Raw genomic sequence first — 27,673 nt, 5'->3', positions numbered from 1 at the left:
CCTCCTGACCAGATTCAGGCATTAGTGGTAAAGGTTTGGTCCCTCCTCCCTCGGTCTCTTGACAACCGCCCCTCTGCTTCCTCCTCCAGCCTCTCTCGGGTTTTCTTTTGATAACAATTTATAGCATTTTTTATAAAAGCCTTTGATTTTTGTAACAGGCGGAGCCCTGCCCCCTCCCAAGCCTCCCTCTGTCCTGCCAGGTGCCCCACAGAGACCAATAACATTTTGCCACTTGAAACAATAAATTTTGGGGGGGGAAATTCTTGGGATTATAATATGTATTTTATTATTATTATTATTTCAGATTAATACTTCTACTTGGCATAATAAAATGGATTCTCCCACTGAGAGATATTAGAAGTTAAATATATGAGATGTTGCTTACAACCAAAATAACTTCTTTTGTTACTAGAAGCTCACTCTTAATATTGTCAGCATATCTTATCAGTAATGTTATGGGAACATAATTCATTGACCAACTATTTAGTAAATACCACTGTGCTAAGTATTAAAGGAATATGGTAAGGAGGTGAATTCATATCTCAAACAAGTAGAGGGAAATCCCCTAGTAGTAGTATTTAGAGAAAGATAATTGTGAGATAATACTTGTCTTAAGGTTTTGTAGTTTGAGATATGAAGTTTGCAGAGATAAGGAGGATTTTAATTAAAAACTTGAGAGAATTTTGGAAGAGTTTAGAAAATGAATGATATATGTAAGTGAGTGCTCGCTTTGGCAGCACATGTTACTAAAAAAAGATATATGTAAGTGATGGCAATGGAAATAGAGAATTAATCAAAATACCACAGGCTTCTTGCTTTAAAATGGCAGACTGACCCCATTTGTTTATTTTCTTTTCTTCTCCAAACACTTGAAATGACAGGAAAGATTTTTTTAAATTAACAAACACAAATAAGGAGTAAAATAGCAAATGAGAAATGTATTCATTTATGAAAAACATATAGAGAGAGTGGCAGAGACACAGGCAGAGGGAGAAGCAGACTCCATGTGGGAAACCCAATGTGAGACTCAGTCCCAGCACTCCAGGATCACGCCCTGAGCCAAAGGCAGATGTCCAACTGCTGAGCCACCCAGGTGTCCTGCAAATGAGAAATTTAAATGAGTATGAGGAAATTGGAAGACAGAGGAATGATAATTTGGTATAAAAGAAAGTTATCTAAGTCCCTACTGAGGGAGAAATTAATGAGAAGAGAAGAATTATGCCTCATGGGCCTCTTGGAATCTCCTGAGAGGCTGAGTACTGTACTTGGAAGCATTAAATATTGGTGTACATCAAGAGCAGAATGTGGAAGAAAAGATTGTTGAAAGTTTATATGCACATCCATTAGAACCTCCTTGGGTTCTCTTCTCTATCCTGAACATTCAGGGAAACTCGGTTTTCCTGTGGAGGAGATTGGAGGCTTGTTTTCTGGAGATGTTCACCTGGGAAGATGGTTTTGGGAATACCAGGCACAACCTCTTATCTTATAAGAGATGTCTTCTCTAACCATCCAACATAAAATAATAGCCTCCAGCACTTATTCCCTGTGGACTCTGATTTTTCTCCACGACACACATTGCTACCTTCCATCACTCCATGTTTGTCTTTTTTTTTAAATTGCTGGAATCATCTCACTAGAATGAAAGAGTCATGAGGGTGGAGATTTGTTCACTATTACATCTCTAGCCCCTACAATAATATCAAATCCATAAATATTTTGATTAATAAACATATAAATAAGAACAATTAAGGATCACTAGACATTTGAGGAAAACTTCCAACATGAAACAATCAAGAAAAGCAATCTGTAGAAAACTGATAATGTCAACAGAAGAAAACTTTAAGAAAATGTAGTTACCTCACAGAGATGAGAGATACTGAATTCATAAAACAAAGGGATGCCTTGAAGAAGAATGAGCAGAGAATAAGAGCTTCTAGTAACAAAAAATATGTACTTACATGTGATAGTTTAAAATAAAAAAAAAAAAATCTTGGCTTTTGTTTTCTAGACTAGCATGAAACAGCATGGAACTAGTAACTCTATCCTAACAAGTAAAAAGCTGAACAAGGTGAAAAAATAAAGACTCTTAAATCTGTCAGAGAAGTGAAGTCACAGGGCAAACCTCAGCACCCAAAATTGTAGAGACAGAGGGATGGATATGAAGAATCACTTACTGGAGTAGAAACCAATAAGCAGCGACCTCTGCAGGAACCAGTATGAGATAGGAAAACCTAAAGTGTAATTGAAGAATTGCTGGAGGTGCTGTAAGTAGGGAGACCCACTAATTAGGGTGCCCTGTCTTAGTGTGAGCTGCCATAGCAAAATCCCATGGACTGAGTGGCTTAAACAGACATTAATTTTCTCACAGGTCTGGAGACTAGAAGTCCAAGATCAGGGTGCTATCCTGAATGAGTTCTGGCAAGAATTTTCGTCCTAGCTTGCAGACAGTGGGCCACCTTTTTGCTGTAGCATTTCTTTTTTTAGGGGCCCTGACCCCATCATGAAGGCCTCACTCTCTTGACCTCATGGAAGCCTAAGCATCTTCCGAAGGACCCATCTTGAAATATAATCATATTGGGGTTGGGGCTTCATTATATAATTTTGGTGGAACATAATTCATTCGATAGCAGGCCCCTATACTTTTGTGAGTTCTACCTCTGAAAGCTCTACAGAGGTTCTCACAGTAAATATTGTAGGCAAATTCCTTTGTGCTTCTGGCAGGAAAAGGAGAAAAATACTGAAATATGTGAGAGCATCCTGTTGTTCTTATTTTTTATTTTTTATTTTTTTAGCATCCTGTTCTTAAAAATTCTGCCCTCAAGCATCTGATTCTTGATTTCCTGATCAGATCATGATCTCAGGGTTGTGAGATAAAGTCCCTTGTTGGGCTGTGCTGGGAGTGGAGCCTGCTTAAGACACACACACTCTCTCTCTCTCTCAAAAAATGTAAAAAAAAAAATCTGCCCTCAACAGAAACTACTTTGCCAGAACCTAACCTTGTTGGTATTTTGTCATAGATTAATCAACATGGAGGAGAGAAGTACCTAGCTTTAGGTCCCTCCCGGCATCCTGTCCCACCTAGACAGGGGAAAAATCTGAGAAACACTAGTGAAATTTGCAGCTCAGGGTGCAGGCTCCTGAAAAGACTGAAACCTAATAATAGGATTGCAGAATCCTCCTTCCCTTACACATTATCACCATGTCACCAAAGGCCTATGTACCAGAGTTTCTTTTACCAAGTAGGTCATTTTAGGCTTATAACAACAACAACAACAAAAAAACTATAAGACATACTAAAAGGGAGAAAACATAGTTTGAAGAGACAGCATCAGAGTCAGGCCCAGATATAGCAGGGATGTTGGAATTTTCAGACTAGGAATTTAAAACAATTATAGTTGATATGTGAGAGGCTCTAATGGAAAACATAGACAATATAACAAGAACAGATGGGTATATAAGCAGAGAGAAGGAAATTATAAGAAAGAATAAAAAAAAATGTTAGAAAAAAGGGAATGTAACAGAAAGGAAGAATGCATTTGATGGGCTCATTAGTAGAATTGACACAGCTGAGGAAATAATCTCTGAGCTTGAGGATATGGTAATAGAAACTTCCAAAACTGAAAAGCAAAGAGAAAAAAGACTGAACAAAACTGAGCAAAATATCTGTGGGACAAGTAATGTAACATATCTGCTGTAATGTGAATACCAAAAAGAGAAGAAAGAGAAAAGAGAAAGGATCAGAAGAAATATTTGAAGCAGTGACTAAGAATTTCCATTACCCCAAATTAATGCCAGACACTAAACCACAGATTCAGGAAGGGAACACCAAGGACGATGAATGCAAAAATAAAATAAAATAAAATAAATAAAATAAAATAAAATAAAATAAAAATAATAATAAATAAAGTAAAAAATAAAAAATCCACTAGACATATCAACTCAAACTGCAGAAAATCAAAGATAAAATATCTTGAAAGAAACCACCTTATCTATAAGAGGAGCAAAGATACAAATTACATTATACCAGAGCTTACTTTTGCTGTCACTCTCTGTGCCATGTGAAGACACAGTAAAAAGGTGGCCAACTGTCTATAAGCTAGGAAGAAAGTTCTCACCAGAACCCATCTGGGGTGGCATCCTAATCTTGGATATAATTGCATGTAAACCATCCAAGCAGGAGAGTGGAGTGAAATGTTTAAATTATTGAGAGAATAAAACCACCAACCTGGAATTCTCTGTCTTGCCATGTCCTCCTTCAAAAGTGAGGAGAAATAAAGATTTTCTCAGATAAGCAGAAATTGAGAGATTTGGTTGCCAGTTGATCTGTTTTGCAAGAAATGTAAAGAATTTCTTGAGAGTTACATCACTGTGTGTTAATGAACTGGGATAAGAATAAAAGCTTTTAAGAAAAACATATTGTACAACCTAAAAAAATGTTTTGAGAGAAGGGAAATGATAGTGTCAGAAACTCAGATCTGGGGATGCCTGGGTGGCTCAGTGGTTAACTGTCTGCCTTCGGCTCAGGGTGTGATCCTGGAGTCCCAGGATCAAGTCCCATGTTGAGCTCCCTGCATGGAGCCTGCTTCTCCTTCTCTGCCTGTATCTCTGCCTCTTTCTCTGTGTCTCTCATGAAAAAATAAATAAAGTCTTAAAAAAAAAAAAAAGAAAGAAACTCAGATCTGTATGAAGAAAGGGAGAAATCGAGAAGGAATAAGTGAAAGCAAAATAAAAACCTATTTCTCTTATTCCTGATTCATCTAACAGATAAAAATTTGTTCAAAATAATAGTAACAATGTATTTGATGGTTATAGCTCATGTAAAAATGTAAAGAATGACAGCAATGACATAAAGGATAGGATGGAGGATTTAGGAATATTTTTTATTATAAGATACTTGTATTATTTATGAAGTAGTATACTGTTACTTGAAAATAAACTTGGATTGGATGTAAATGTATATTGCATACCTAGGGCAACCAGCAGGAAAAAAAGTTTTAAAATAAACCTTTAGAGCTTGTTAGGAAAATCATCTGGAAAACGACCCCTCCAAAAAAAATTGAAAACAGTAGAAGACTAAGATCAAGCTATAAGATCTAAAACCCAACTAATAGCAATTGCAAAAAAAAATATTGGGAATATTAAATAAGTTTACAAAATAGTTTTCTAGAATTGAAGAACATGAGTATCCAGATTAAAAGGTCTTGCTGAATACTTAGCTCAATGCAGGTAAAAAGATCTACCTAAAGGCACATCATTGTCAAAGTTCAGAACACTAGAGATTAGGAAAAACACCAAGTTTTAAGGTACCAAAAAAGCTTCTGGAGAAAACAAATGAAAAATAAGTCACTTATACAGGAGGAATAGGAATCAGTATGGTATGTTCACAGCCAACACTGGTTGTCTAGAAGACAGTCTAGTAATATTTATAAAGTTCTGAAAGAAAACACATCTATTAGGATATATAGATACAAATACATAAATACACACACATGCACATATATATAAATATTGATCAAATATGAAGATAGGATAAAGATTTTCAGACATGCAAGGGCTCAAATACAGTTAAATCTTTATATTATTTGCCATGCATATTTTTAAGGGAACTACTAAAGAATGCTTCAGTGAAACAAGAATAAACCAAGGAAAGGGAAACAGCTCTAACACAGGAGGGCGGTACAGGGAAGTCCCAGGATTAAAGCTAATGAATCAGATCCAGAGAAATATCCAATTTTTATCTGGAGGGATGGGAAGAGTTCTCTAGGGAGATGACTGTAACTGAAGGATTATTTACGTTGGAACATTTGAAAAAAGTAGCAAAAGTCTCGTAAAAATAGTTTATAGTTTTGTTTTGGTCAAAAGGATTGACTAAAGTTATATAATGATGGTAATATATTTGCATTTTAATATGTGTTATATAATTTGATTTTCCTAGCTACCCTGTGAAATAATGGCAAGCCAGTATTACTCGTCTCAGTGTATGTAATTATACATGTAGAAATAGGCTTAAAGACATTGAGTGATTACAGTGGTAGAGGTTAAGACTAGAACCCTGGTCTCACTCCCGTTGTATTTTTTTCTGCTACACTACAGATCTTCTACCAAAAGGTCTGAATGTATGCCTTATATTTGGCATATATTCTGCATAAACTCCACATCCTCACAGAATCATAAAAACCATAAGCACCCATTTTGTCTTTTACAATTCCACCCCTTCCTACCCAGACACACCACCAATATTCTAACATAGTCTTTATTGTTGCTAAAATATTTTTACTTCTTTACCTTTGGCCAGACATTAAACTAAAGTCAGTGACAGGAACCTTCAGTATTCTAGAATTTGCCTTTATATTTGATCCCCTTGGCTTTTGACTTGCATCTTTCTCTTTTATTATTTTTCTTTTAGTTGTGTTTAGAAATTTGTTTTTATACATTTAACTGTGCATGCAGGTTTTTTTCTCTTTTACTCTTGACTAAACTCTGATGCAGTTCATGAAACTCAACCCCATATACCTCTTTTAGTTTAAAACAACTTTGCATCTAATTATTGGCCTTATTTTAGGCAAGAATAAGCATTTGGCAACTATTTCCAGAGTTCTTCAGGGATGATCCTTAAATATATGGAGTACCAGGTGCCTACTTCCCAATGGCAATTTGCTTCTGCTATTTTGCCAACAAGTCAGGTCACTGCATCCTCTTCAAATTATTTCTTGTTAGCCAACAAGATGTTTTGTAAGCATGTAATTCTATTTGTGTACTTTTTTCTATTTGTATATTATTATGAACTATGACATATGTGCTCAGGGTCAAGACCCAGAAGGTCATTTAATTCACTTCGGACTACATATCATTCCATTTATTCCAGGGACTCTGATCATCATGAGATTTTGGTAATAGAAAAAGCTCTCACCAAGAAGACAGCCTCTGTGGAATCTAAGTTTATTCATTACCACTTAAGAATTTAAGAATTCTTCTGCCTCCACAGGTTATTTTTACCACTTGTACATTAACCACAGATCTGTATTCATAGCATAGTTTTTGAAAGCTATTTGTTAGTTCATTGCCTAATGTATCCATAGTTGTCACCACCCATAGCCCAACAAATCATCAGGCAGATCATGGTAGAATACTTTGACACCCTTACTTCTTACGGTGAAAGTGGTTGGTTCCTCTACTCACCTGCCACATATATTTACTTCTAAAATCCCCACCCTGTACTTTTACCCCCACCCTCAGCTCTTTGCTCAGCCTGATAGAACTAGAGTTCATTATAGATACGCTGAGGTCTTGTTGAAAGAAGAGTAAAATATTGGGACTTCCCATATAGATATCAAGACTTTTTATAAAACTATAAAAATTAAAAATAGTATGACATTGACTTGGGAATAATCAAACTGAACAGTGGAATAGAACAGAAGCAGACCTAAAAATATATGAAAATCCTGTTTCATTAAGGTGGCATTGCAAATAACCAAAGAGGAAAGACTACTAACTAGTATTGGGACAACTAGATAGCCATATTTTTAGAAAATGAAGTTGGATCCCTACTTCAGACTCTGTACAAAATTCTAGATGAATTAAAAGCTTAAATGTGAAAGGTCAGACTAAAAATTTAGAAGACAATGAAAGAGAATATCTATGACTTTGCGTTAGAGAAGATTTCTTGAGAAAAAAAGCACTGACCATAAATGCAAGCATTGATAAATTTTACAACATTGAAAATTTAGCCTTGTGTATCAAATAATACCATAAAGAAGGGAAAAAGACGAGTCCAATCTGGGAGAAAATAGACACCTGACAAAAATTAATATCTAGACTATATAAAAAAATCCTACAAATGAATGAGAAAAAAGAAAAGGAAAATCTAATAGAAAACTGGGCAAAAGACACTCATTTCGCAGAAATGGAAAAATGGCTTAAGAATGTCAGTGTCAATAGTAGAAAAGTGCCAAATTTAGACCACAGTAAAATTCTCTTTAATGCTACTTATTTATAGTAATTTTTATCTTTCCTCCCACCTGCCTCAACTATAAACCTTAGCACACCGATGTTTTTGAAATTCTCTTATTATATCTTTTTCTTTTATTATCTAATTGACAGTGCACAGTACTTTGTGTTGTTCTTGCCTAGAATACTCTTCCTTTCTTTAGTGTGGTGGCTTTTAAAGCATGGTCTCCAGATAGGCATTAACAGCATCACCAACTGAAATACCCCCCAACTATCTTTTCAAGGATGTTTGTGTAGTAATAGTTTTGTAGGTTAGAGATAGTATTTTCCTCTACAGCACAGGGAAGATTTGGATGCAGCCCATTATAAAAGTTAGGGATTCATTAGCTTGGGGTTCCTCTCCTATAATACAACTCACTGTTTATGCTGATATTGCCCGGCCTTCCCCCCATAACCATGTGGGAGTTGGGCTTGGGGAATTTCTGCAAGAGAATAAGGATACTGGGGTGCCTGGGTGGCTAAGTCAGTTAAGCATCCAATACTAGATTTTGGCTCAAATCGTGATCTCAGGGTCATGAGATTAAGCCCTAAATTAGTCTCTGCCCTCAGAGATTCTCTCCTTTTTCTCCACTTCTTCTGTCTCTCTAAAACAGTGTCTTTAAAAAAGAGAGAGAATGAGGCTACTTTTCTTGCTGTGAGTAAAAAAAATAGGTAAAAAAGCCTTTCTTTGTCCTCTGATCCAAGAGTCTTATGTCTTTTGTTGTATCCATGGAACTGTGGCAGGTTAACTTTTTTTAGCTTGCAAGTAGAATAAAACCACTGACCTTCCACAGTTCTTGACACATCTTCTTTTATAAAGTTAGTGTCCTGAAATGAGAACCATTGCTCTTTAGTAATTGTTAATAGAATGAAATAAAAAAAATTTAACCGAGTAAATTTAAAAATCAAATTGGCTTCACTCACTGGATCATGAATTGGGCAACATCCCAATTAGTAAGGAAAAGGAGCTCCACCAAGCTATAGAAAAGGGAAGGTTTTTAATGACAGAAAGAGGTGGGCAAAAGAAATTATTTGCAAACAATGCATTGTTTCCCCTGAGGGGAAAGGAAAGGGTTAATTGGGTGTTTCACTAGTGCTGACCAGGTAATTTGGTATTGATTAGTTAAAGGTTACATTCAAGGGGGCTGAAACTGTAGTTAGGTTAGATACCAAGTTTTGGTTTATTGCTGTGGAGTTTAGCACAATTGACTCCATTTTGTATGTTTTGTCTCCTTTTTGACAATAGGAAGCATGGTATTGCAATAGAAAACATGATATTGAATAAGCTTAATATATAATAAGACATATTATCAGTGTCAAATTTTAACTTTCAAATATTTCTTAGAATGTCTCCATTAACCTAATTTCATTTCTGTCTTTACTTTTCATTCATTAAACATTTCTACATTGTCCTATTTGCTCTTTCTTTTTTTCAGATTGAGGCATCATTAGAAGCTGGGTTGATCCAGAGACAGACAGATGGCTGAAAATGGCAGAAAAGAAAAAGTAAAATGGACAACCACCATTATTATTAGCTCATCTCTTAAGGTAAAGAGGCATTTGAGCTATTGCTCTTTGATTTGAAAATGAAAAGCAATGCAATATTTTAAAAGATCCTTAGCTTGATTAGTTATATGGCTCTGCAAGAACATAAACTAAATATATTTTAAAGATAAATTCTAAACTTTACTGCATCCATTTTCAGCATCCTACTTCTCTACATTTTTAAGGTTGGACATTTCTTAAAATTCTTTTTTTTCTCTATAAGTCCGTTTTTTTTTTTTAAGATTTTATTTATTTATGAAAGACACACAGAGGGAGGCAGAGATATAGAGGGAGAAGCAGGCTCCATGCAGGGAGCCCAATGTGGGACTCGATCCAGGGACTCTGGGATCATGCTCTGAGCCAAAGGGAGACTCCCAACTGCTGAGCCATCCAGGCATCCCTGTAAGTCTGTTCTAATAGAAATGTTAAAGGATTCAAGTAACAGTAACATGCACATATATATTATCTAACATTTTTGAAGATAGAAACTGATCTGTGTACCTTAGTGGCATTAGGAGAAGGCTGTCCCTATACAGTTTGGTTGGGGAAGGGATGGGAAGTTGAATGCCTGAAGAGAGTTGGTCAGTCCATAACTGTTTTTAGCTCCTCAGCCAACAGAATTTCTTCATTGCCCTGGTATTTATCTATGGACACTAGCTGATATCTAGAGGGAAGGGAAGGGGCAAGAAATGACTGTTCCACAGCAAATATGAGAGAGGCTCATAAGACTAAAAATAATAATTTTTAATCCATTCTATGCTTCCACTGCTGCCTCAAGTTATATTTTTCCTATTGGCTTTAGCTGTCTAGATCCATAACACAAACCAATTTAAGACAGCCTTAGGTCTCACTGGTTTTTTTCATGCTTCTTTTTGTTAGGTTTCTGGAATTCATGATTTTCTCTTAATTCTATAGCTTTTTCAGACTGATTTTGAGACAGAGAGCCGGCAACCCATGCTATTTGCCAAAAACAACTATTTCATAATTCATTTATTAGGTTTACAATTTTGTTTTGTCCCATTTGTTCCACCTTTTCTGTTTCTCTTCTTCTCTTCTTTTTTTTTCTTCTTGTCACCCATTTCTATTGATCATTTCTCCCTCTCTCCCCCTCCCCCCTTTCTTACTTCCCTTCCTCCTCCTTTTATTAGCTTTGGAAAATATATGCTTTATGATTTCTACTGTTTTGGTAGTTGCCCTAAAAATTTTAACATGTATACTTCTCTCCACAAAATCCACTGTGAATAATTACCTTTATTCTCCTCTTAAGTGACAAGAGTCTTAGAACACTTTAATTCCAATCATCCCTTTCAGTATTTTTTTTAAAGGTTTTATTTATTTCTTCATGAAAGACACAGAGAGAGAGAGGCAGAGGGAGAAGCAGGCTCCACTCAGGGAGCCTGACGTGGTACTCGATCCCGGGTCTCCAGGATCAGGCTCTGGGCCGAAGGCAGCGCTAAACCGCTGAGCCACCCAGGCTGCCCCTTTTCTGTATTATATCCTGTTGTTATCATATTTAGTTTAATTCTATTTATTTTAAAGATTTTATGTATTTGTGAGAGAGAGAGAGTTCATGAGCAGAGGAAGGGCAGAAGGAGACACAGACTTCCCGCTGATCAGGGAGCCCAATGTAGGACTCAATCCCAGGAAACTGGGATCATGACCTGACCTGAAGGCAGAAATTTAATAGATTGAGCTACCCAGGCACCCTAATTCTGTTTTTTAACTTGACAGAATATTGTTTTCTAAAATAGCATTTCTTCAGATTTACTCATATGTTTGCTACTGTTTTTGCTCTCCTTTCCTTCTTTTGGTTCAGACTTCCCATTTTAGATCACTTTCTTTTTATCTAAAGAATATGATTTAGAAATTACCTCAATGAGGATCTTCTAGAGGTAAAAACTTACCCTCAGTTTTTGTTAATCTCAAAATACTTCTATTTTTCCCCTTGATCTTGAAAGGTGTTTTGAAGGTCAATTTAGTTGAAGTATAACTTACATACAATGAAATGTACACATTTTAAATGCACAGTTTGATGAGTTTTGACAGATGTGGATACCTGTATAACTACCACCCCAATTAAAATATAGAACATATTCATAACTCCAGAAAGTTTCTTCATGCCCTTTTGTAGCCCCCTGCCTCAAGCAACCAATGATCTAATATTTACCACTATGATTAGTTTTTTTTTGCCTGTTCTAGAATGTCATAAATGGAACCATACATTGTGTAGTCTTTGGTTTCATTTCTTTTGTAAATACCTGGTAATGGAATTCCTGGGTTTGTATAGGTCATATGTTTATCTCCGTAAGAAACTGCAAAACTTTTCTCATGTTCACTACAAGTGAATACTGAATCTATTTAATCTGTGTAACTAAAATAAAAATAAATGTGGGGATTATGATTTTACACTCCCATCAGCAATGTGGTAGAATTCCAGTTGCTCAAAATGAAAGATATTTTTGCTAGATATACAGATATATTCTTTCAGCATTATGGAATTAATTTCGCTGGATTCTGACTTATGTTGTTGCTGTTGATAAGTTAGCAGTTTGTTACTTCCTTGAAGATTACCTGTCTTTTCTCTTTGACTGCCTTTTGATTTTGACATTCTATAGTTTTAGAGATTTTTTTTCTTTTGAGGTTTCATGAATCTTTGAATTGTTGTTGTTATCCAGTTCTTATCCATCATCTCCTTTAATATTGTCTCTCTCTTATTACCTTGCTCCTTCTTCCCTAACCTCCCATTAGATGTATGTTAGATCTTATCTACAATGTTCTCTTTCCATTTTGACCTCTTTTTCACTTTGTCTATGTCTTAAGTTACAATCTAGGTAATTTCATCAGTTCTATTTACCATGTCAGTTATTTCTCTCTACTCCTCTTAAACTCATCCATTGAGGGATTTTTTTGGTGTTTGTTTGTTTTATTTTTTTCAACTTATGAAATATACACAGTGAAAAGTACACCAAAGTATATATGAACCATTTAATACAGTTATTTTTTTAATAAAGATTTTATTTATTCATGAGAGGCAGAGACATAGGCAGAGGGAGAAGCAGGCTCCCTCCAGGAGGGGGTGGGGAACCTGATGCAGGACCTGATCTCAGGACTCCGGATCATGTCCTGAGCCAAAGGCAGATGCTCAACCACTGAGCCACCCAGGTGCCCCTAATACCCTTATTATAAAGATAATACCATGTAGTCTGGTCAACAAATAGAACATTACTAATTCTAATTTCTCCTCAGGATTTTATTAATTATATCAATGATCAAATATCAATTATATTAGATATTTATAACTTATTAATTGTATCAAATGTGTATAACACACTTTTTCTATAACCATAATTCTCACACTTATTTTCATGTTAATTACACAGCTAAATAGATTCAGTGTTTACTTTTAGTTTTCACGTAAAAGTTATGTCTTTCTAATACCTAATTTTATTAATGATTCATCAAAAAGCATTAGGTACAGATTGGGGGAGCGGAGGCAAGATGGCAGAAGAGTAGGGGTCCTTGTTTCAGCTGGTCCCCCAAACTTTCAAATCATCCTGAACACCTATGAATTCAGCCTGACATGTAAAGAAAGAACAGCTGGAATGCTATGAGAGAAGAGTGATCGCTTCTTACAAGGTAGGAATGCAGAGAAGAGAAATGGAGGGGATATATCAGAAGATAAACAGCAGGGGAAGGGAGCCTATGTGAGCTGGACAGGAATGCAATACAGCACACAGTCAGGACCTTTAGAAATCTACTCCTGAGAGAGTCTTTCCTGCCTGGGAAATGCTCAGTGGTGAAATAGAGTAGAATTACAGGGAGGGGAGTGAAGTCTCAATATTCCTAGAGACACAAATAGGGACATCTGGAAGAAAGCTCAACTTGTGCCATAAACCACAAACTGAAGTTGGGTTGCTGACAATGCCATCCTAGGTCCTGGTAAAGGACTGGAACACAGCAACCCTCCAGAGGCATCTGGAAGAGGTGGAGTGGGTGTGCACTCCAGTGGCTAAACCCTCTGTTCCAGGGCCTGGCAGCAGACAGAAGCAGGCTATCCCCCATTCCATCCAGGAGAGGTGGAGCCAGTGAGAACACAAGACAGCGAAAGCTCTTCTGCCACCCAGCACCCTTCCAATTGTATGAATCAGTGTCCCCATGCTTGCCCCATGAAGATCTGAGCCAGTGTTCACTAAAAGACTGTGGTTCGGTATGCACTGGGAGCTCTTAGCTCCAGGGCTAGAGGTCTGGCCACTGCCATTTTTTTTTTCTCCTTTCATCCTGGAGAGGCACAGCCTTCAGGGAACAGGGACCTCATAGGGCAAATAGCTTATACTGAGCCCAGCCACCTAACAGGGGGCAGGGCATCTCCATCCAAACTCAGACACCTGAGAATCAGTGCAGCAGTACTGCTGATTTCTTCCCCAGAAGAACTGCTGGAAGAAAAGGAGAATAGCAAGTTTACTGACCAAGCAGCACTGGAAAGCTCCAGAACTGATGGAAAATAGTATATAGAACTTGAGGGTTTTTTTCCTTACGATTCATTTATCTTTCAGCTTAAAATTCTCCAATATTCTTTCTTTTTTCCTGCCTTGACTACAATATTTTAAAAAACAAAGTTGATAAAGTTTTAAGGTTTTTCTTTTTGACTTTCATATTTTTACAATTACATGTCATATATTCATTTTTGGCTTCCTTTCAATGTATTTAATATAATTTTTGTAGATATATATAAGTTTTGGGGGTTTTTTGTTTTTATTTTTTTAAGTAATTTTGGAATCAAGTACCTTCTAACATTAAACCAAAATACACTCAGAACCATGTGCAGTCCCATGTTAGTCTACTCTGTGAGATTATATTCTCTTCCTTCCCATTCCGCCCCCCTCTTTTGTCTTGTTTTTGTTTTCTTTGTTGCTGTTGTTTATGTAAGTTTTGCTTGTTTATATAAATTTGGAATTTAGCACCTTCTAAGATACAGAACAAAATACACTCAGAACCAAGAGGATCACTGTCTTAGTCCACTCTGCGAGCCTATATTCTCTCTTCCTGACCACTTCCTCCCCCACCTTTTTTATTAAAAAAATTTTATTGTTTTTTAAGTTTGTTTTTCACTTTCATGGTCTCCCTTTTCTTTTTCTTTTATTTTCTGGTCCCTGACCTCTTCAGAACTGTATTTTAGTTGGGTCATGGTTGATATTTTTGACTCTGCTCACTCATACAGCCATTCTGCACTGGACAAAATGACTAGAAGGAAGAATTCACCACAAAAGAAAGAACCAGAAATAATACTCTGCCACAGATCTGATGAATATGGATTTTAAGTAAGATATCAGAGATATAATTCAGAATTACAATGATAAAATTACTGGTGACTCTTGAAAAAAGCATAAGCCTCTAGAGATTCTCTTACTGCAGAATTGAGATCTAATCAGGCCGAAATTAAAAATACTTTAACGGAGATGCAGTCCAAACTGGATCTCTCTGGATGCTCTGGGACACCTGGGTGACTCAGTGGATGAGGTTCTGCCTTCAGCTCAGGGTGTTATCTTAACATCCTGGGATTGTATCCCACATCAGGCTCCTTGCAGGGAGCCTGCTTCTCTCTCTGCCTCTCTCTGTGTCTTTCATGAAGAAATAAATAAAATATTTTAAAAATATAAAATGAAAAAATAAATAAAATGGATGCTCTAACAGTTACAGTTAATGAGGCAGAAGAGAGTGGGTGACATAGAAGACAAGTTGATAGAGGAAGGAAGCTGAGGAAAAAAGAGAAAAACAGTTAAAAGGCCACAAGGAAAGGCTCCAGGAATTAAGTGATAGTTTGAGAAAGAATAATATCTTACTGGGATTCCAGAGGATGGAGAGAGAGAGAGAGAGAGAGAGAGAGAGAGAGAGAATATGAATCAGAAAGTATGTTTGAACAAATCGTAGCTGAAATGTTCCCTAATCTGGGGAAGGAGACAGGCATTTACATCCAAGAGATAGAGAGGACCTCCCCCCAAATCAATCAAAACCAATAAATACCCCAACATATAATAGAGAAGCTTGTAGATTTCAGAGATAAAGAGAACATCCTAAAAGCAGTTTGAGACAAGATTCCTAATTTATATTGGGAGAAATATCAGATTAACAGCAGACCTATCCACAGGCCAGAAAAGGCTGGCATGATATATTCAGAGTACTAAATGAGAAAAACAGGCAGCCAAGAATACGTTACCCAGCAAGACTGTCATTCAGAATAGAAGGAGAGATAAAGACCTTCCAGGATAGACAGAAACTGAAGGAATGTGTGACCACCAAAACAGCTCTACAAGAAATATTAAGGGGGGCCCTGTAAGCAAAGAGGAAACCCAAAGAAACAATCTGCAGAAACAGGGACTGTATAGGTAATACTATGATACTAAATTCTATCTGTCAGTAGTTACTCTGAACATGAATGAGCTACATGATCCAATCAAAAGACACAGGGTATCAGACTGGATAAAAAAGCAAGACCCATTTATATGCTGCCACAAGAGACTCATTTTAGACCTAATGACACCTTCAGATTAAAAATGAGGGAATGGAGAACAATTTACCATACAAATGGTCCTCAGAAGAAAGCTGGGCTAGCAGTCCTCTTATCAGATAAATTAGATTTTAAACCAAAGACTATAAAAAGACATGGATAGGGACACTATATCATACTTGAGGGTCTAGCCAAAAAGAAGGCCTAACAATTATTAATATCTATGCCCCTAGTGTGGGAGCAGCCAATTATATCAATTAATAATCAAAGTAAAGAGATATATAGATAATCATACATTAATACTAGGAGACTTCAACACAGAACTCTCAGCAAAAGGAAATCTTCTAAAAGAAGATCACCAAAGAAATGGCTTTGAATGATACACTGGACCAAATGGTTTCACAGATACATACAGAACATTCCATCCTAATGCAACTGAGTACACATTTTTCTGAAGTGCACATGGAACTTTCTCCAGAATAGACGACACACTGGGTCACAAATTAGGTCTCAACTGATACCAAAAGATGGGGATTATCCTCTGCGTATTTTCAGACCACAATGCTTTGAAACTAGAATACAATCACAAAATGAAATTTGGAAGGAACTCAAACACTTGGAGGTTAAAGAGCATCTTACTGAAAGATGAATGGGTCAACCAGGAAATTAGAGAAGAATTAAAAAGATTCGTGGAAACTAATGAAATGAAAACACAACAGTTCAAAATCTTTGAGATACAGCAAAGGTGATCCTGAGAGGGAAATACATCTCCATAAAGCCTCCTTCAAAAGATTGGAAAAAATCTCAAATACACAAGTTTACTTTATACCTAAAAGAACTAGAGAAAGAACAGCAAATAAAACCTAAACCAAGCAGGTGAATGGAAATAACAAAGATTAGAGCAGAACTCAGTGAAATAGAGACCAGAAGAACTGTAGTACAAACAGATCAATGAAACCAGGAGCTGGTTCTTTGAAAGAATTAATAAGATAGATAAACCGTTAGCCAGACTCATTAAAAAGGAAAAACAACTCAAAAACCATGAATAAAAGAGGAGAAATCACAACCAATAACTGAAACTAAAGCTGTTTCAGAGGATGAGGCCAGCATTACCTTGATCCCAAAACCAGACAAAGTCCCAACCAAAAAGAATTACAGACCAATATCCCTGATGAACATGGATGCCAAAATACTTGCCAATATAATAGCCAACAGTTCATCAAGAGGATTATTCATTATTCACCATGACCAAGTGGGTTATCCCTGGTATGTAAGAGTGGTTCAACATTCGTAAAACAATCAACATCATAGATTGTGTCAATAAAAGAAAAGACAAGAACCCTATGATCCTCTCAGTTGACACAGAGGAAGCATTTGACAAAATACAGCATCTATTCCTGATTAAAGCTCTTCAAAGTGTAGGGATAGAGGGAAAATATCTTAATATCATAAAAGCCATCTACAAAAAGCCCACAGTGAATATCATTCTCAATGGGGAAAAACTGAGAACTTTTCCCTGATGAAGGTCAGGAACACGACAAGGATGCCCACTCTCACTGTTGTTCAACATAGTATTAGACGTCCTAGCCTCAGCAATCAGACAAACAGAAAGAAATAAAAGGCATTCAAATTGGCAAAGAAAGTCAAACTCTCCCTCTTTACAAATGACATGATACTGTATATGGAAAACCCAAGACTCCACCCCAAAATTGCTCAGACCATAAAGCAATTCAGCAATGTGGCAGGATACAAAATCAATGCACAGAAATCAGTTGCATTTCTATACACTAACAATGAGACTGATGAGAGAGAAATTAAGGAATCAGTCCCATTTACAATTGCATCCAAAAGCATAAGATACCTGTGAATAAACCTAACCAAAGAGGTAAAGGATATACACCCTAAAAACTACAGGACACTTATGAAAGAAATCGAGGAAGACACAAAGAGGCGGAAGACCGTTCCAGGCTCATGGACTAGAAGAATAAATATTGTGACATTTTATGTCACAATAATATTGTGAAATTGCTACCCAGGGCAATTTACATGTTCAATGCAATCCCTATCAAAATACCATGGACTTTCTTCACAGAGTTGCAACAAATAATCCTAAGATTTGTGTGGAGCCAGAAAAGACTGAATAACCAGAAGAATGTTGAAAAAGAAAACCAAAGCTGGGGGCATCACAATGCCTGACTTCAAGCTGTATCACAAAGCTGTGCTAATCAAGACAGTGTGGTACTGGCACAAAAACAGACACATAGATCGATGGAATAGTATAGAGAACCCCAAAATGGGTCCTCAACTCTATGGTCAACTCATCTTCGACAAAGCAGGAAAGAATATCCACTGGAAAAAAGACAGTCTATTCAGTAAATGGTATTGGGAAGAAGAATGGACAGGCAGCCACATGCAGGAGAATGAAATTGGACCATTCTCTTACACCATACACAAAGATAAACTCAAAATGGATGAAAGATCTAAATGTGAGACAAGAATCCATCAAAATCCTAGAGAAGAACACAGGTAACAACCTTTTTGACACAATACACAATATTACTCAGCCATCAGAAAGGATGAATACCTACCATGTACTTCAACGTACATGGAACTGGAGGGTATTATGTTGAGTGAAATAAGTCAGTTGGAGAAAGACAATCATCATATGGTTTCACTCATATGTGGAATGTAAGAAATAGTGAAAGGGACTATAAGGAAAAGGAGGGAAACTGGGGGAAATTAGAGAGGAAGACAAACCATGAGAGCCTCCTAATCCTAGGAAAGAACAAAGGGTTGCAGAAAGAGAGGTGGGCATAGGATGGGGTAATTGGGTGACCAGCAGTAAGGAGGGCACTTAATGGGATGAGCAGTGGGTGTTATACTATATGTTGGCAAATTGAATTTAAATAAAATATTTTTTAAAAAGACAAGCATTAGGCACAGATGAAATGTTTTATTTTTAGAGGAACCAATATTGTCCGACATGGCTTTCAAAAATGTTCCTCAAATTAGACTTTTCTTATTCATGTGTTTTGTTTGGGCTTACACATTTCCTAGTTTCATCAAATAGAAAGTTTGCTTTTGTTTCTTATTCTCGTTTCATTTATGTGTACTTTGCAAAGATAGTAGAACTATCCTTTTTATTTCATTAGTTTCTATTTTTTAATATTTTAAATAGTGCTTAATTTACTGTCCTTACACATAAATCTTTATTGCTAGTTTTTGATCTAGAAAAATTCTTAAAAGAATAGTTGCATTAAGGAAAGAGGCATGCACATTTTAAGACTTTTGCTATGTGTTGTCAAATTACCCTCCAGAATGTGCTTTTTAATTTAAATTCAATTTAGTTAACATATCAGAATGTTTTAATTTAAAGTGCCATCAGCAGTATACAGGAAGGCAGTTCATCCTCATCTCAGACAATTCCAAGTGTTATCATTTTATGAAAAATCTGCTAGTTTCATATTTCATATTTTATATTTTGATGACAAAAGAGATTAAACATTTTCTGAGGCACATATGTATTATTTTTATTTCTTCTATAATTGTGTCTTTTTTCTATTGGTGTAAATACTAAATAAATTTTTATTCTTTAAAAATATTTAAGAATAATATGTGTGTTATACTACTGATTACATTTTTTCTCAGGTTTTTCTTTTGCCTTTCAATTTTATGTGGTAATTGTGACATCATAAGTTGCAGATTTTTATTTCTACTCTATCTTGAAGAGTTAAAACAGTTATTTTTATTATATAGTCAAGTTTAAGTTTTTTCCCCAAGATTTCTTAAATTGCTTTTTCTTCTAAGATGTTATTGCAAGCTTCAAGATGTGTTACATACATTTGTACATATGCTCACATACAAGTAATTATATGCTTTTGAATCTGATCCTGTTGTATTCAGTGGATTTGTATCTTAAATATTGAATCATTACCACACCTTTAATTTTTAAATTCATTGTAGTTGAGTGATATACCTTAAAATTTAGACATGTTCCTTCCATACTATTCCTGTGTTTCTAAAACATGTTTATTCATCTCAGTTAGGGAATCATAAAACTATGGTCTGTGTCCTGGCCTACAGTGTGTTATTACCAAGCCAGTTAGTTAAGCATGGTTTTCACATTTTTCAAGGCTTATGAGAAAGAAAGAAACAAAGAGAAAGAGAAGGAGGGAGTGAGGGAAACAGGAAGAAGGAGGGGCAAAAGGAAGGAGGGAGGGGGAAAGAAGAGAAGGAGGGAAGCAGGGAAGAAAAGAACAAAAAAAGGTTGCGTAGGATCTCTGTCACAGAGATCGTATGCTACCTGAAAAGCTTAAAATATTTATTATCTGACCTTCTACTGAGAAAGTTTGCAAACTTTATTCTAGATGAACATCGGTATCCCTTTAAGTTAAAAAGAAAAAAAAAGTTCAATCATTACACTTTTGATTAGAATTTAACTAACTTATTAAATGAGGAGAAAAAATTTTCTTACCATCCTTTGAACATATAAGATACATCATTATTTTTTTCCAAGTCTTTTTTTTTCCTCAGGTATGATTTTTTAAAATTTTCTTCATATTGTTCCTATTTCGTTTTAAGTACCCTAGATAGTTGATGTTTTGTTGCTGTTTTGGAATATAGTTTCCCCATGTTTTCAATCTGTAAGTAGAAACTTCTTTTTTTTTTTTTTAAAGATTTTATCTATTCATGAAAGACGCAGAGATAGGCAGAGACACAGGCAGAGAGAGAGAAGCAGGCTCCATGCTGGGAGTCCAATGTGGGACTCAATCCTGGGACTCTGGGGTCATGCCCTGAGCTGAAGCAGGCGCCTAACCACTGAACCACCCAGGTGTCCCAATAAGTAGAAACTTTTGAATTTGTGGTAATTTATTTTTAATCACCTTATTGCATTTTCATAATACGATCATCAGTTGATTCTATTGGATTTTCAAGAGAGGCAGTCATAATTTGTGATTACAATTTCTGACAGCTATATCTCTTATTTTTATCTTATGGTCTTTTGCTGTGGCCAAAGTATCTAAAAGTGTTTCTGATTTTAATGGGAATACTTCCATTGTTTTATTATATATGATGTACCTGTTACTATAAAATATTTATTATGTTAATATTCATCTAAGCTTAATAAAGTTGTTCTGTTAATCAGAAATAGGTGTATAATTTTTCAAATGCATTGTTTTTTGTTATCTGTTGAGAACTTAAATGACTAATCTTTGCATTTCTTTTAAAATTTTAAATTTATTTTTTAAAAAGATTTCATTTATTTATTCATGAGAGACACAGAGAGAGAGAGAGAGAGAGAGAGAGAGAGGCAGAGACACAGGCAGGGGGGAGAAGCAGGCTCCATGCAGGGAGCCTGATGTAAGACTTGATCCCAGGACTCCAAGGTTATGCCCTGGGCCAAAGGCAGGCGCTAAACCACTGAGCCACCCAAGGCATCCCCTAACGTTTGCATTTCTTGATTAAACTAGGTGATCATTTTGGATTTTTCTTTCATATTCTCTTAAAATTTTGTTCTCTAATATTTTATTTTTGAATCCTTATTTACTAATGATTTGTATTTTTTTCCTTTTCCATACTTCTTTTTTCATTTCTTTTGTTGATATCTATGAAGTAATATAGTGTGGAAATTATTAGTGAAGATAAAAGCTTTTCTGTTAAATTTTCTATGCTGACAATTTTTTATGAAATGTAGAAAACGTGTGGTTTCTGTGAGTTTTGCTCTATTAAGTTTTATACTATGAGTCTGTTTTCAGAAATTATATATTTTTTAAAAATTTACCTAAGTCACAGATATGGTTAAATTTGTTAAGTTGAAATTTATGAAATTATCATTTTTTGATTCAAATTTTCATATTGACATTCTCTTAAATTTCCTAATAAACTCTGTATTACTTACTGAGTACCCTTTCCCATTTCATTTCCTTTCTTATAAGTAGATTTGGTAGAATACTAGTTTTACAGAACATTAATAGGTGTTAAATTTGTAGAAATAAGTATTGGATTGTATTTGGAATGCTTGTATCAACAAATTTATCCAAGTTTTTTTGTTGTTGTTTACTGCACTACTTTTCAGAGTTTTTCTTTTCTTTTTTTTTTTTTTTTTTCAGAGCTTTTCTTATGCTTAAATGCATGGTAAGTATTTCCTCAAAAGGAGACAATACTCACTGTTTCCCATTATTATTTGAATACAAGGAACATCTTTTAATATCTTGTGGGATTTATATTTCATGAAACATGCTTTGGAAAATCTAGTCTTGTTAGCTCCCGGTTATTTTGAAAAATTAACTCTTGAATTTGGCTTTTTCTTAATTCAGTACTTTCTACTTTTATCTTTATTACTTTATTTTTATTATAATTCTTTTAGTTGGCACCTGAAATAGAGTATGATTTTTTAAACTGATTATTTTTAATTGAAGTATAGTTGACACATGATGTTGCATTAGTTTCCAGGTGTATAGTGATTTGACAAGCCTTTTTACATTATTATATACTCAATAAGGTTTAGCTACTGATACCCTATGATTGAAATTCATTAACATGGCATACATGGGTCCTTAGTGATGCCAACATTTATTCCTAATACCATCTCCAAATTAACTGATTCATGTACACCTTACACACAACAAACTTTTGGGTCTGAATGCCTTTGCCTTTACTCTTTCTGTCCATGATCTTCTCACATTTGTCTTTTTCAAAACTTCACTTGCCTGCTTAAAAAACTCCTTTCCACTTTATTTTTTTTTAAAGATTTTATTTATTTATTCATGAGAGACACACCCTGGGCTGCAGGCGGCGCTAAACCGCTGTGCCACCGGGGCTGCCCTCCTTTCCACTTTAAAGATTTACCTCACTTTATGAAGCTTTCCTGACTTTCACATCTGTTACATCCTTTTATAGTTTGTTTTCTTGCCAGAATTCTCAATTGTGTCTTTCATCTCCTTGAACATAATAAACATCACTATTTTAAGATATGTATCTGATGAAACTTCACTGTATGTAAACATCCCCTGTGAGTCTGTTTCTATTGCCTGTTGCTTCTCATAGTTCTCTTTCAAGTAATTTCGTCTCTTGGTATGTCTGATTTTTTTTTTTTATTGTGTTGGAATTTGTTTTTGAAAAATTGTAGAAATAACTTGAGACCTAGAGTAGTGTTCCATTCTTCTAAGAAGTCTTAATTTTACAAGGGAATTAAAACCCCCCAAAGCCCTAAGGGTTGCCACATAAAATACAGGACATTCAGTTACAACATTTGGGTTTTCGGTAAGCAATGAATTTGGTAGAATTATATCCCAAATATTGTATGGGACATACTTATACTAAAAAATTATGTTGTTTATCTGAAACTCAGATTCACCTGGGTGTTATATTTGCTAAATCTGGCAATCCAAGTCCTAAAGCACCTATTGTATGTAATAAATGAACTATATGTAGAATGGTACTTGATGTGTGAAGTGAAAAAATAGTCACTCAAATAATTTTCTTTGTAGTTCATATGAGAAAACCTGATTGAGAGTGCTTCTGCAAGGTGCTTGGGAGCAATAGTAATACAGTATCACCTAAAGACAATTTCAGGGATTGAAATTGTCTGAAGCTTGACTGTAGTCCCTGTGAGAGCTGTTCTACTTTTGTCAAAAGCCATGTTCAGCCTCTCATCTCTTTCTGAAATGGCAGATGCCCTTAGGGAAGAGGTGGCCTAAATGCTGGTCTCGTATCTCTGAATTTCTATATATTTTGGCCTTATAATTTTTCACTATCCTGTTAGCTCTCTGGTGCATTCAAGCAGGTTTTTAAAATTGTCCAGCTTTTCTAGTTGCCTCAGCAGGAGGTTTGGCCTAAATTACTTAGTCTGCCATTGCTGGAATCAATGTATAATTTTAAAACAGCAGAAGAAAACTCATGGGAAGAGCCATAGTTGTACTCCAGATCAGGATCTGTTTGGCACAAAAAAACTCTTTAGGAAAGAAAGGAAGCATATATTTTATATACACTTCCAGCCTGTGTACTTAAAATAAACATGTTCTAAAGCAAAATATAAATGTACCTAAAGGATTTTTGTCTACTTGGAGAATAACCAGCTTGAGTTGTAACCAGTCAGGAAATACTAATAACCACTTATATCTCAGTGGCTTAGATAAAATTATCTAAGTAATTACTTGGATAGAATAGGCAGTGAAATGATTTTTGAAATGGTGTTTAAAATAGAAGCCCTGTTGGCTGTGTTCATACATGCTTTCTGACTTATATAAGGCTTAAAACATTTTAAAAGTATAAAAAAGGGTGCCTGGGTAGCTCAGTTATATGTCTTGATCATGATTTCAGGGTTGTGAGAATGAGCCCCATGTAGGACTCCATGCTCAATAGGGCGTCTGCTTGAGATTCTCTCCCTCTGGCCACCTCCCTGCTGACACCCTATGTGCACTCTCTAAAATAAATATATATGTATTTTTTTTTTTTTACAAAGTATAAAAGTAACTGTAATGTACACAAATGAATTGGAGAATTGGTTGTCTCCTTGTGGTCTGTATATCTGGCACTTCGTGATATTGTGAACCATGTAAGAAACTCACCACGACTCACCTTCCAGATTTCATTAGCATATCAGAATCCATTTCCAAGTTTTTATTTTTTTTTCATCTCCAAGTTTTTAAATGAAGTGTGCATTTGGTCTGTTTCTTATAGTTTAGTTCTTTAATACTGTCCTTAGTTTCTATCCCTAAGTAACATAACTAGTGCACAATTCATTTCCAAACACAGTGTGTTTCAGTAGAACTGAATATTTGTGCTTTTTAAAAGTGTTTTCCCCCCCACTGGAGAGCACATTTACTGTCTCCTTTGATGATCAAATATTTAAAGAGTATAGTTATAAAAGAAGCTATTAAACTTAATTTTTTCATTAGCTTTAATAAAAAATCATTCATTCTAAGCATGTCTTAAATTTTTGTTTCTGAAAAAAATTTTTTTTAGAGTTACGAAGTTGCAACTGCCCTAGAAAATCAAAGCCACAAGATTCGGTATTCAGATTCAGTGGAAAATGGATCAATTATATTTTCTCTTTCTGGTACAGTATATTTGCTAACTGTCTTAAGTTTTTAATAAAATATGTCAGTATAAATTCTAATAGTGGTAGTTCAGTTAACCAGGTAATAAGCTTAAGGTATTATCTTTTGGGAGAGGTAAATGTATAAAACTTTATTACTGCTGCAAAAGTAATACATATGGCCAACTACAACATGCATTCCTTTTTAGATTATAATTGTTGGGGGCACCTTGGTGGCTCAGTCAGTTAAGTGACTGATTCTGGAGTTCAGCTCCGGTCATGATCTCAGTGTTGTGAGATCAAGCACTGCACTGGCTCTGCGCTGGGCATGGAGCCTGCTTAAGATTCTCTTTCTCCCTCTCCCTCTGCCCCTCCCCTGCTTCCTCTCTAAAGAAACAAAAATTGTTGAACTAAAGCTGAACCAGTGAAATCTGGTAGAGGACGGTAAAAACTTGCTTTGGAACTACAATGCAAATAGAACTAGAACAAAACTCTCTCTCCAACAGTTAGGACTTAAAATACTACCAGTATTAACAAAGAGGCCAACATCACAACATTGGTCAAAAGCCATATATAAAAACAAGAGAGAATGTTTTTTCAGGATTTTGTACAAGAGTTTGCTGATATAAACAAATACTAAAAGAAAAGAACTGAATAGAGACAAATAGAAGTTCCTCAAGTCATAAAACTAGGGGCAGCCTAGGTGGCTCAACAGTGTAGTGCCACCTTCAGCCCAGGGCATGATCCTGGAGACCCAGGATCGAGTCCCACATCAGGCTCCCTGCTTCTCCCTCTGCCTGTGTCTCTGCCTCTCTCTCTCTCTATCTCTCATGAATAAATAAAATCTTTTTTAAAAATCATAAACTATGTAATTGTCATGGGCAAAAAAAATACAAGAAGGAATTAGATCAGGATATGAGAAGGCTGGGGCAGCACAAAGCGTAGGTTTGTGGTAAGGAAATGACTAAAATGATAAAAGAGGTGGAAGTAAAGGATTTTATCAGGAGGGTTGCAGATAGATAGACTGGTAACTCTAGCAGAGGTTTTGGAAGACAGGCAACTTCCAAAAGCTCCTAGAAATGAAACTCCAGTCTGAAGGTGGTCTAACCTCAAACTTCAAAGTCATCCTTCCTGATTGAATAGGGAGTGAAATGTTTTTGAATGTCTTCTATGTCCCTTCGCCACTTCATACCCAGGATCTTATTTTTTCCCTCCAGTATCTTATTTAATCTTCTCAACAAACCTATGAAAGAATTATTGTTACATTCTTACAGATGGTAGAACTTAGGTTCAGAGAGGTTTATATACATTGCCCAAGTTCACTCAATTAACATACTATCACTTTCCTCAGGTTGTCTTTCTTCTATTATTTTTTTTTCTTTTCTTTCTTCTCTTTTAAAGAGCTATAATTAGGGCAGCCCTGATGGCCCAGTGGGGTATCATCCTGGAGACCCCACATCAGGCTCCCTACATGGAGCCTGCTTCTCCCTCTGCCTGTGTCTCTGCCTCTCTTTCTCTGTGTGTCTGTCATGAATAAATAAATAAAATCTTAAAAAATAATAATAAAGAACTATAATTAGATCAAATTTCCCTTCAGGACTATTCTTATGGGCCTGATACAGTTTCAAAAATCCTAGATATCTGAGTGTTTTAATTTATATAATAATGTTCTCTACAAAGGTTTCTCCAAGAAATAGTTGAAAGCTTATTTTTGATTTCCAGCTTTAAAAAAATCATTATAATATACAAAAAAAAACCCAACTAAAATCAGGCATTACTTTGTGTTCAGTGCCTTAGTTTGAAAATTGTTACTGACCAAAAAAGCTTTTTCCTTTAGAATAAGCCATCTTTTTATATAGAGCACTTCAAAGAATTACCTAAATCGTTTTGTAACATAGGAATTTTGTTATAGTAACTTTGTTCCTTCTAGGTTTAGGTCTTGGACACTTAGACCTATACTATAGCTATTTTTGTTGATTCTACTGAGTTTACAAAAAAAAATTGATTATTATAACAAAGTGATGTTTTATATTGTGCTTACTTTTCCTAGGAGTTGCATTTTTATTGATGGATGCTAAAGAATGCTTTATATCAGCTGAAGAAATATTTCTAGCCAAAATTGAGAAGTTTATTAATATTCACCAAAAGAGTTTTTTGGTTCTGTCTGCTGCCCTCCATGGGCCTGAGGAATGGAAACTGATGTTCAGGATTCAGCAAAGGTATAGAAGAATAGTACTACAGACTTAAATCACATTGTTTTTACTTTAGTTCTTAATTCTTTTAAGCAGGTGAGTTATGTTTTGTCATAAGATAAACATTATAATGTTAACTTGTCATATTTCATAAAATGTGGGCCTAATGGCTATTTCAAGATTCAGGGTGACAAATTTCAGAGTTCATGCTGATTTCTTAGATTTTCCTTCGAGACCAAAAAAAAGTGAATACTCTTTAGTCTATTAAATTCTGGCTATAAAGCCATATCATACCTCTGTGGAATAGGGCAGGGCGTGAATAAATAAATGAATATAAGGTTTCTCTCTCCTTTCCGCTTAACAGCTATCTGTGTAAGTTATATGATCTATTTACAAATTATTTTT

The 27,673-nt window shown here is 35.5% G+C and overlaps 1 protein-coding gene and 1 long non-coding RNA gene across 15 annotated transcripts in view; one reads left to right on the top strand and one right to left on the bottom strand.

Annotated features, from left to right (window-relative positions):
* The window catches only part of C6H1orf146 (chromosome 6 C1orf146 homolog), a 58,408-nt gene that overhangs the window by 15,854 nt on the left and 14,881 nt on the right, over nt 1-27,673 (top strand). For 9 of the 13 annotated variants that reach the window (XR_003124312.3, XM_025417657.2, XM_025417655.3 and 6 more), the window contains 3 exons: nt 9,423-9,534; nt 25,004-25,097; nt 27,127-27,295. Coding sequence is in view for 12 of the 13 variants with exons in the window: in XM_025417657.2 (XP_025273442.1) it covers nt 9,466-9,534; nt 25,004-25,097; nt 27,127-27,295 (332 nt within the window). In the remaining variant the exon portion in view is untranslated. Of the gene's footprint in view, nt 1-6,863; nt 6,986-9,422; nt 9,535-12,997; nt 13,168-14,823; nt 14,850-22,146; nt 22,172-25,003; nt 25,098-27,126; nt 27,296-27,673 lie in introns of those variants that run through there. The other 4 variants (XM_025417665.2, XM_049111687.1, XM_025417662.3 and 1 more) reach the window with 4 other exon arrangements.
* LOC112640877 (uncharacterized) lies at nt 919-11,715 on the bottom strand. Of its 2 annotated transcripts, XR_003124316.3 has the most exons (3): nt 11,436-11,715; nt 8,772-8,814; nt 919-1,098 (listed from the first exon to the last, which is right to left on the bottom strand). It is a non-coding gene; the product is annotated as an uncharacterized LOC112640877 (long non-coding RNA). The 2 variants fall into 2 exon arrangements; XR_007411495.1 differs by lacking the exon at nt 8,772-8,814.

This window comes from Canis lupus, chromosome 6 (genome assembly GCF_003254725.2).
Source record: "Canis lupus dingo isolate Sandy chromosome 6, ASM325472v2, whole genome shotgun sequence".
In the NCBI taxonomy this organism is placed as follows: Eukaryota; Metazoa; Chordata; class Mammalia; order Carnivora; family Canidae; genus Canis; species Canis lupus.
This window is presented reverse-complemented; position numbering and strand designations above follow the sequence as displayed.